This window comes from Equus quagga, chromosome 7 (assembly GCF_021613505.1).
Source record: "Equus quagga isolate Etosha38 chromosome 7, UCLA_HA_Equagga_1.0, whole genome shotgun sequence".
NCBI classification, from domain to species: domain Eukaryota; kingdom Metazoa; phylum Chordata; class Mammalia; order Perissodactyla; family Equidae; genus Equus; species Equus quagga.
In genome coordinates, this window is record NC_060273.1 from 51460199 (window position 1) to 51470386 (window position 10188).

At 55.2% G+C, this 10188-nt stretch overlaps 1 protein-coding gene across 1 annotated transcript in view; it reads left to right on the top strand.

Annotated features, from left to right (window-relative positions):
• STK10 (serine/threonine kinase 10) overlaps positions 1-10188 on the top strand; it is a 108020-nt gene that overhangs the window by 69014 nt on the left and 28818 nt on the right. The window contains exons 8-10 of the mRNA XM_046665737.1: positions 5009-5143; positions 7204-7743; positions 9843-9973. Of these exons, the coding sequence (XP_046521693.1) occupies positions 5009-5143; positions 7204-7743; positions 9843-9973 (806 nt within the window). The remainder of the gene's footprint in view (positions 1-5008; positions 5144-7203; positions 7744-9842; positions 9974-10188) is intronic.

Below are 10188 nucleotides of genomic sequence, written 5' to 3' on the forward strand. Positions count from 1 at the left end.
GCACAGTCACAGCCTTCTTACCGAGATCGTCGGCACCTTCCACAAGTTGGACATCGTGGTCAGCTCAGGCCTCAGTGCTTGTCTTGCTGGACCCAGGGCAGCAGCCACAGCCGACCCTCGTCCTTCTCACTGGCAGCCCTTGACCTCCAGGTCTCCACGCCTAGTCACGCCCTCTCCGTCCCCTTCGCCTGCTCCTCTTTGCTCCATCTGATTAGCGTGGGGGTGCACCAGGGCCTTCGCTGTGTCCCCTCACCATGATGACCTCATCCGGTTTGTACCAGCTGCCACATTTGTGCCCTCCCCGCCCCAGACGCTCACATCCAGCTGTGTACTCCCCTCCCGCCTTGGATGTCCATGAGCATCTCAGACCTAACACATCCGCAACGGAGCGCCCTCAGCTTCCCCCAGATTCGCTCCGCCGATGGCTTTCCAGTCTTGGTCCATGCAACCCCACCCTTCCAGGGGTCAGTCCTGTACTGTGCAAGCATCCTGATCCCTCTGTCCCTGGCATGCTCCATATCCATTCTGTCAGAACGTGCCCAGATCCTGACTGCTTCTCACCCTGCCGTTGTAACCCCGCAGCCAAGCCGCTGTCGTCTCTTACTTGGATCGTTGCCTCTCATGGGGCTCCCTGCCCTCCTTCAGTCGACTTTCAGCACAGCGGCCAGAGGGAACCTTTAAAACATGCATCAGCTCCTGTCCCTCCTGGTCCAAAGCCCCTTAATGGCTCCATCTCACTCGCGGTAAAATCCAGAGTCTCTGGGACCTGCCAGGGCCTGCGGGATCTGCTCACCTCGACCCCTCCCACCTCCTCTCTCCCTGTTCACCAGCCACCCCGACCTCCTCGCTGTTCTTCCAGCACTCCGGGCACACTCGTGCCCCAGGGCCTTTGCACTGACTCTCTATGCTGCCTGGAATATTTTTCCCCCAGACACCTCCAGGGTGTCTCTTCTTCATGCCACTGCTCAGGGGTCAGCTTCTCAGGGAGGCCTCCCCCAACTGCCTCCTGTAAAACTGTGCACCCGCCACACCCCTATATTACTCTTTCTCCTTTTCCTGCCCGGCGTTTAATTTTCTATGGCGCATAGTGTGGTTGTGGATCACTTACCTGTTTAAGTTTGTTGTTGATCTCCCTGCTCAGCACGTCAGCTCCCTGAGGACAGCAGTCTTGTCTGTTTTTGTCACTCCTGTGATGTGTCCCGAGCATCCAGAACAGTGCCTGGTATGCAGAGGGTCCTCAGTGAGTATTTGTTAAATACGTTCACGTAAGCGTTATGTAACCCTTTCTCCATGCCAGGTGCTGTTCTAAACATTCAGCAAAGGTTAACCAGTTTACTCCTCACAACAACCCTATGAAGTAGGTACTATTCAGATCTCCATCGAACAGTTGATGAAACTGAGGCACAGAGAGGTTAAGTAGCCTGCATGAGGCCCACAGCTCGTAAGTGACGGAGTTGGGATTTTGGTCCTGGTTGTCTGGTCCCAAAGCCTGCTGTCTTGACCGCTCTGGTGAACTGCCTCTCTGAATGAATGAAGGAGAGGAAGGAGGAGGAGAGAAAGAGAGAGAGATGGAAGAAGGAAGGTGAGCAGGGAGCGAGGGAGGGTTGAAGAGAAGAAGCTGATGCCTGCAAACGTGAAAGCTTTCGTAGGCCTTTTCTAAGGCCTGTCTGGAGTGTAGCGCCCTCCCCGCCCCTCCCCTCCGTGGCTGATGGTTTCTAAGCACATGGAAACAGGCTCGGGTTCTTGGAAGGGATGTCTGCAGACGGCAGGAGAGGTCCTGGCCGGAGGGCAGTGCTGGTTGGCGGGTTGTGCGGCATCTTGAGGCTTCCCACAGTGACAGCCCCGAACAGCTTCTCCGCTTCCTGAGGGAGCAGCCGGCTGAGTTCCCCCCTGACCTGGGCCTTCCGCGGGGGTGCCTGAGAACCTTTCCGGGGCCCCGTGTGCCCAGACCAGCCCATCCCTGTACGGGCAGACAGCGTGCTGGGCCGTGGGGAAGGTGCCCGCCCTCCTGCGCAGGCTTTGTCTCTCTGACGGGCCTGGCACTTTGCGGCTGGGGAGATGTCTTTCTGTACAGATCCCTGGAGGTAACGGGGCTGACACGGTGGGGGAAGTGGCTGTGCCTCATGTCCCAGAGCAGTTTACAAGACGGTGTTCCGGGCCTGATCAGCCACAGGAGGGCCTGCCCTGTGTGCCTGCCCCGCTTGCCCAGGGATTCCAAGAGCCCTGCTCACTTGCCCCTCCATCAAAGGCTTTCTTCCCTGTGGATTGCCCCTCCACTGCCTGGGGACCCTGGGGTGCTCCACGGAGGCAGTGGAGCAGACGGTTCAGCCTCAAGGAAGCGAGGCTCCTGGCCGGGCTGAAGAGCCACTGATTTGGTCGATACGTGGTGTGTCCTGACGAAAACCTGGTGTTGCCAGTAGCCTGTGCTTGTGGTATTTGTTCCTGCCACCACTGCTTCCGCCACTGAAGAGAAGTGTCCGGTGGCTCCTGGCTTAAGTTCACATGTGTGAGGTTGCACAGCGTGAAGCTCAGCAGCCTTTGGCGTTTCTCACCCTCGGTTCGAGAAGCTGTGCTCTCTGGGGATGCGGGAGGGAATAGGGATAGCTGGGAGTGCAAGACTGGTGCCTTAAAGGCTTCTCTGATTGTGACTCTGCTGGTGATGATGTGGTGGTGGTGGTGGTGATGATGATGCTGGTGGTGATGATGGTGTTCGTGATGCTGCTGCTGGTGGCAGTGATGATAGTGGTGACGATGGTGGTGGTGGTGGTGGTGGTGGTGATGTGGTGGTGGTGGTGATGATGTGGTGGTGGTGGTGGTGGTGATGTGGTGGTGGTGGTGATGATGTGATGGTGGTGGTGATGATGTGATGGTGGTGGTGGTGATGTGGTGGTGGTGGTGGTGATGATGATGCTGGTGGTGATGAGGGTGTTCGTGATGCTGCTGCTGGTGGCAGTGATGATAGTGGTGACGATGGTGGTGTTGGTGGCGGTGTGCAGATGAGCAAACTGAGGCTCAGAGAGGTTGAGGGACTTGCCCGAGTTGGTGGTGGAAGCGGGATTTTATCCCAGGTAGACTGGCCCTAGAGTCTTGAGCCAGTACTCTTAACTGCTATACTCTCCTGCCTCCCACGATTAGTAAACCCTAATTAAGGGTCCCACTCAAGACTTTGGAGCCACACAGCAGCCAGAGTGACACCTTTAAAGCGTAACTGTTAATATCACTGCTCTGCTGCAGCCCTCCGGTGGCTTCTGGGAGTAAAGTCTCAGCTTCTCACCAAGGCCCAGGGCCCTGCACGTACCGCTCCATCCTTCCTCCAGCAGCTCCGCCCCTCTCCTCTGCCACAAGCTCCACCACCCTGGCTTTCTAGCCGTTAACAGATGAAAGTGATTTGTAGTGGACCTGTCAGTTGCGAATGTGGTTTCAAGGTGCTAAAAAATTTATTCTCTTTAGTCATTTGCATACTTCCCTGCAATCTTGTTGCCACTGTTCCTCTGCTACGTTTTCTGACAGTAAAAACAGTGAATTTCATCAGAGCCTTGCTGTAAATTTCAATAAGCACGTTCCAACTTAATGACACCCCTTCCGCAGCGTTCCTTCTGCGCGGCCCTGGGTGAGTGTGGCGTCCTGAGGTGTCTGCCACCCCTGTGCACGCCCTGTGCTGGGGATCAGACGCCAGAGGACAGACTTCCTGCAGGGCGATGCCCATGCTGATTTAACATCCGCTGAGGCCTTAACAGCTTTGGTGTTTTGCAAGCTGCATGAAGGAGCCTTCGCTTTGAAAGATGTGACATTTCTGGGCTGGCCCGGTGGTGCAGCGGTTAAGTGCACACATTCTGCTTCGGCGCCCTGGGGTTCACCAGTTGGGATCCTGGGTGTGGACATGGCACTGCTTGGCAAGCCATGCTCTGGTAGGCGTCCCACATATAAAGTAGAGGAAGATGGGCACGGATGTTAGCTCAAGGCTAGTCTTCCTCAGCAAAAAGAGGAGGATTGGCAGTAGATGTTAGCTCAGGGCTCATCTTCCCCCCCGCAAAAAAGATGCGACATTTCTGTAAACACCTGGGAATAGAACACAGACCACTCCGCCTCGAGATTGTGCAAACCCACATGTCCACCCAAAGACGGAGACGAGCTTGTTCATAGCAGCTTTATTTATAGTTGCCAAAAACAAGAAACAGCACATATGTCCGTCAGCAGCTGAGTGAAGAAACAAACTGTGACAGATTCACACAGTAGAATCCTGCACGGGAATAAGAAAGGAACTATTGTCTCATACACACGACAGCTCAGATGCGTCTCACAGTTCCAGCCATAGTCCCGTGGTTGTGTGAAAAAAAACCCACCACCGAAGACTACGTCCTGTATGGTTCTGTTCGTGTGAAGGTAAAGAGCAGGCAAAACCAGTCTCTGGAGCCGGCAGCTATGAGGAGGGGGGTTGACTGCAAGGGACACAAGGACCCCTCCAAGGGGAAGGAATGTTCCGTGTCTTGAGGGGGCAGTGGTTCCACTGGGTGTATATGTATGGAGAAGGTCACTGAGCTTAATGACTTGTGAACTTTACTGTGTGTAAGTAATCCCTCAATAAAGTATATATATCAACAGTATATTATTTTAAAACCATGTGCAAATATGCAAACCTCCCCACATGTTGCTTCGGCTCCTGCTTTGGGCTAAGCACTTCCATGTGCATTAGCTCATTTCATCCTCATGACTTCCCTGTGAGTTTTGCATTGTTGCTGGCGAGGGGCCTGCAGCTCAGAGAAGGAAAGTGACATGCTCGGTGTCACACAGCCGGTGAGTGGCAGAGCCGGGATTTGCCCTCGTTCCATCACACACAGGACTTTCTGAGCGGCCTGGGGGTCTCTCTACCAAGCTCACGTTCATATTTTGCTCAGGGATGCTGCTGGCCTTCTCTGCCTGGAGGATGGCCTGTCCCCGGCCGTTACCTGCCCCTCCTGCACCCCCCAGCCCAGAGTGGTTCTAATCCAGGTGTGTCTTGCCCCCTCAGCATCCCTTTGTCAGCAGTGTCACCAGTAACAAGGCTCTGCGGGAGCTGGTGGCTGAGGCCAAGGCCGAAGTGATGGAGGAGATCGAAGATGGCCGGGATGAGGGGGAAGAAGAGGACTCCGTGGACCCCGCCTCGGTAAGGCCCGGAGAGCAGGCGCTCGGCGGGGCGGGATGCCCGCGGCCGCGGCTGGTGTGGGAGGAGGCCTGGGAGGTGCAGGAGGATTCCTCTGTTTCTCCCCAGCTTAGAAGTGTAGGCTCCCACACTACAGGTTACGTAAGACAGCAGGCGGGCCAGGGCAAGGCAGCGGGGCCTGTTGGCCAGATCGCGTCCATTTTCAGGAGGGACCAGAGTCTCGGTTTTCACATGAGATCTTCCAGTTTTAGAAGTTGGTAGCTGACGCTCCTCCAAGCCGTTTTCCTGTTGTGGCTCACAGACAAAATGAGAATGCTTTGGCATACTGTGGGATAAATGCAGATAAAGGCTGCAGGTGATCAGAGGCGACAGGCGGAGGGGCTCCGGCCACCCCAGGCCCTGTCTGGCTGCCCTGGGTGAGCCCCATGTCTTGGCACGTTCGTAACCCGTCTGCAGCTTCAGCACTTGGCTGACTGAATTTAAATTAAAGCTAATTTAAAGTATTTTAAAACATTTGAGCCAAGCAGAACATGTGTGTGGGCCGGATTCTGTCCTGAGCTGCTGGTTTTGGATCCCTGGTCTAGCCATTTGTGGGGGCCTCTTCCAGAGGGGGAGACTTGCTGTCTGGAAGGTGCTGTGGACATGGTGAGGTGGGGGCTGGACTTGTCCGTTGGGGGTGGACAATATGGCGCTTTCTCAAGTTTCCGTCAGGCCTGGGAGGAGCCTGAGGCTGGGGTGATCCTCGCCAGGAGCGAGAAGGGACACCCTGAGGAGGACAAGGGGAATCAGCACAGTAACCACAGCTGTTAGTACTGAGTCTGCTGAGTGCTGGGTGCTCTGTGCCTCTGACGGAGGAGAACAAGGCTCCATTTTACAGATGGGAAAGCTGAGGTCCGGGCAGGGAGGTGGCTGGCTGAGCTGATAGGCGGCAGGGCCAAGTGTGGGCCTGGAGTAGGAGAACCCAGGTGGGAGAGGGCGGCCACGTGTCTGGGGCCTGGCTCCAGGAGGAGGCAGCAGCCAGCGAGGCTGGGGAGGGAGGCAGAAAGCAGTCCTGGGTCTGCACAGGCAGGAGGCTCGTCCTTGTCGTGAGAGCCGTGGGAGCCATTGAGGGTTTTGGGCAGGGGCTGGGTGTTGGTGAGGGGACGCCAGGATCCATCTGAATTTTTGAACCATCGTTCTGGGTGTTGAACAGAAGGTGAATTAGAGTTGCTCCTGGAAGCTTCTGTATCCAAGGTTGAAAACCAGCAGCCCTTAGTGCTTAGTGTGATTCCGTTAATACCAAGTTTAAAACCACGCAGACTAGCCATGACACCAGCGAGGGAAGGCAGGGCAGTGATCATGTCAAGGGGAGGGATGGGCACAGTGGGGTCCCGGGTGGCCCGGGGCTCCACTCCTGACTGGAAGGGGGCTCCGTGGGTGCTCACTTTATTCATTAAACTGAACATTTGTGTTTCACCCACAGAAGCGGGTGTGTGTTTCACCATAGTAACATTTTCAGTACTTCCCACCCCCAACAGCTCTAAAAAACCAAACGAAACTTCAAAAACTTAGTGGCCGATAGGCTGAATCCAGCCCCTGGACAGATTTGGTTTGGCCTTTATGCAATTTTTTAAAAAAATTTGAATTAGTTGGCATCTAAAAATCAGGAAATGTCACATGAAAATCCACATTCCACCTTGTCTTAAAAAAGTGGCAGATCTGTCCCCAAAGGACCCATTTTCCCACATTGTCACCATTGGCTAGAGCAGAGTAGCCACTGCCCCCTTTAAACAGAGCATGAGCTGTCCAGCTCGCCACAGTTGCCTCCACTCCCAGGAGGAATAACAGGTATTAAATGAAGCTAAGATTAAAGATAATCAGGAGATGCCGATTCCTCAAAACAAGTAGTAATGTTATTATAGGTTAGGCAGTAGGGAGTGGTGAGGACTGTGGCTTACCTACTCTTAGTTTCCTGCGCCTGGTCCATGTCACCTTGTGGGTGTCTGACCTTCCAGCCCCTCTGTCTCTCTGACTCTTGTCTTGGATGTACAGTAGCATGGCCTTGACTGTCTTTTTTTCCCTAGCCTCTGGGGAACCACTCTCGAGACTCTTCTGAGGTGAGTCAGCTGAGCCTCAATGCTGACAACCTTCTCAAAGAATCATCTCTCACCCCACTGCCACCCAGCCAGCCTCAGGACAGTGTGGATGGACCCAGCCAGCCCTCTGGGGACGGATCCCTCCAAACCACCAGCCCCCCGGAGGTGGCGCCTGGAAATGAGAATGGCCTAGCGGTGCCTGTGCCCCTCCGAAAGTCCCGACCAGTGTCAATGGATGCCAGGATTCAGGTGTCCGAGGAGAAGCAAGCCGTCGACCAGGGTGGGGACCGCAGTCCGGCAGCCATCAGGCCACAGAAAGCAAGCCAGAGCCGTCCCAACAGCAGTGCCCTGGAGACCTTGGTCGACAGTAAGCTGGCCAACGGCAGCCTGGAGCTGCCCGCCCAGCCAGGCCCGTCCAAGAGGGACTCGGACTGCGGCAGCCTGTCCACCTCTGAGAGCGTGGACTACAGCACCTCCCTCTCCGCTGACCTGTCCCTGAACAGGGAGTCCGGCTCTCTGTCCATCAAGGTAAGGCCACTTCTGGTGCCACAGGCCAGCAGCAGGGGCTGCAGGGTGCTCTGTGCCCACTTCTGGTTTTGAAAGCGTTTAGTGGCTGCCTCCCATTCTGAGTGGTCTTAGTTCGGAGCTCGTAGTTTGACTCATAGTTTTATCTCCAAAATATCTGAGTTCAGTCTGGGATTTAGTCACTTCGGGTAGTTGGTTCAGGTTTAAATTTCAGTTTGGGTTTCCGTTTAAACTGGGTTTGGTCAAAGGTAGAATTTGGGAGAGAGAATTCTAGAAGTGGAAGTTCTCTTATTTGGGAGTCAGCCATGTGGTCCAGCTGTCGACTATGCATTCAGTTAAAGGGAGTGAGCTCTAGGCTCTCTCCTGGCTCGGTGACCTTCCTGGAGGGGGTGACATTGTCAATGACAGCAGCCACCGCGCTTGAGGGCTCAGCTTGAGGCCAGCTCTGCAAAATGCTTTAAAAAAAACAAACCAAGGAGGCTCCTTCGTGATCCCATTGGAGGCTTGGGTGGGCAGTGGAGAGCTGGTGGGCCCCAGACTCTGCGCTCTGAACCCATTGTGCTTCTGCCTGCCAGTGGGAGCTGTGGCTTCTTCCTCCTCGGCCGGCTGGGAGGGAGGGGCCGACCCTTCCCCTGCTCGCTGGATAAATCGCATGATGTTCTTGAACTCACCATTGGTGGCCTGACTAGGCCACACTGAGGGCCTTGTCCCCACCAAGGCTGTTTTAGGGAATCTAGTCTATCTTTTAGTTTTTTCCTTCCATCGTTTGCTCAGTGAGAAATACAGCAGTCTCACAAAGACTTGCTGAGTGAAGGGGAGTGGAAGGAGGAGAAGCAGCTGGCTGGTGCCATGACCCGCTTCGGGGACAGAAAGGGAGCACGGTTCTAACCGGTCCCGGGACAGGTGGGGGCAGCAGCAGGGCCCATCATCTCCCTTAGGACAGACGTCCTGTCCCTTCCCTTCTTGAAAAGACAGTAAGAGTGAAAAAAGAAGGTAATTTTCTCTTTTTAAACAGAGGCCCACCCACCCCGAGCAGCGTCCCCCGCCTCTCCCCCGGGCTGTTAACATTCCTTTGCTGGCTGAAGGGCAGCAAGTCAAGGAACACGGCTGTTCTGATAGGAGTCCACTGCTGCGTCAGCGTGCTGACATGACTGGGAGCCTGTTGGCTGGGGGACAGAAGGCCTGTGCCCAGGAGCAGTTCTAGTGCGGGGCTGCAGGGCCAGAGCAGACTCGGAGGGGGAGCCTCCTGCCGCGGCGCCCTGGCTCTCGCTCTGGGCTGGGAGGCCGGGCTGGGCCACAGCTGGAAGGCAGGCCTGGGAAACCCTCGAGAGGTCAGAGAGGGACATGCTGATGGCCCCAGTGCAGGCCCTCAGGAGGTCGGGACGAGAGCTTTCTGAGTGTATGTGGACGCCTCTGAGAGCCCTGGCAGCACTCTGAGCTGTGTGATTCTTCACAGGAAAAGATAAAGATTACGCTCATCTCATGGTGGCCTCCTGTGGGGTTCAGGTCAGATCAGGTTTGGGGGCCAAATAGGTTACGAACTTCAGTTTTCCGGGCTCGCTGGATTTTGGCATCGTGGATAAGAGGTTGTGGTCTGTAATAGTAAGAAATAAATACCAAGTATTGAACACTTGCCATGAGCCGGGGGCTGTGCCGTGAGCCCCCCCCACGCATTCTCTCATTAAATCTTCGTAACCTCCCTAGGGGAACAAGTACTGTTATTCTCCTCTGACAAGATGAGGAAGCTGAGGCTCGGACAGGACAAGGGACTTGCTCAGGGTCACAGAACCAGTAGGTGGTAGAGGGAGGATTCGAACCCAGCTCTTTCTGATGCCCCAGACTGTGTGTGCGAGTGTTGGCAGCTAGGCAGGGGAGGGCATCAGCGTCTGAAGGCCAAGATCAGGGAGAGGAGAGGGGATGAGCTCAGACACTCAGGCCCCCAGGTTGAGAAGCTTGACACAAGAAAGGGATGATGGACAGCCGCCTCCTACCTGGACGAGGCTGAGGCTGTGGGACTGGAGGGCTGTGGGCCACACACCCTGTGTCACCCAAGGATTCTAAGCTGAAATGCTGAGCTTTGCCTCATTATTTTCCCCTGCCAGGACTCAAGGCTGCACAATAAAACCCTTAAGAGGACACGAAAGTTTGTGGTGGATGGCGTAGAGGTGAGCATCACCACCTCCAAGATCATCAGTGAAGATGAGAAGAAGGACGAGGAGATGAGATTTCTCAGGCAAGCCTGGGAAGGGCCGCTGGTGGCAGTAACAGGGTTGGGGTCTGGTGAGAGGAATGCACTTATGACCTTTTGGTGAGAGAGCTATCTGTCTACAGCATGAAGTGGTGGATCAAGGAGGCAAAAGGAAACTGGTTTTGCTTGAGATCCTGCACTTCCCCTTCCACGCATGCATCCACCCATGCATCCATCCATGCATCCGCCCATCCATCTGC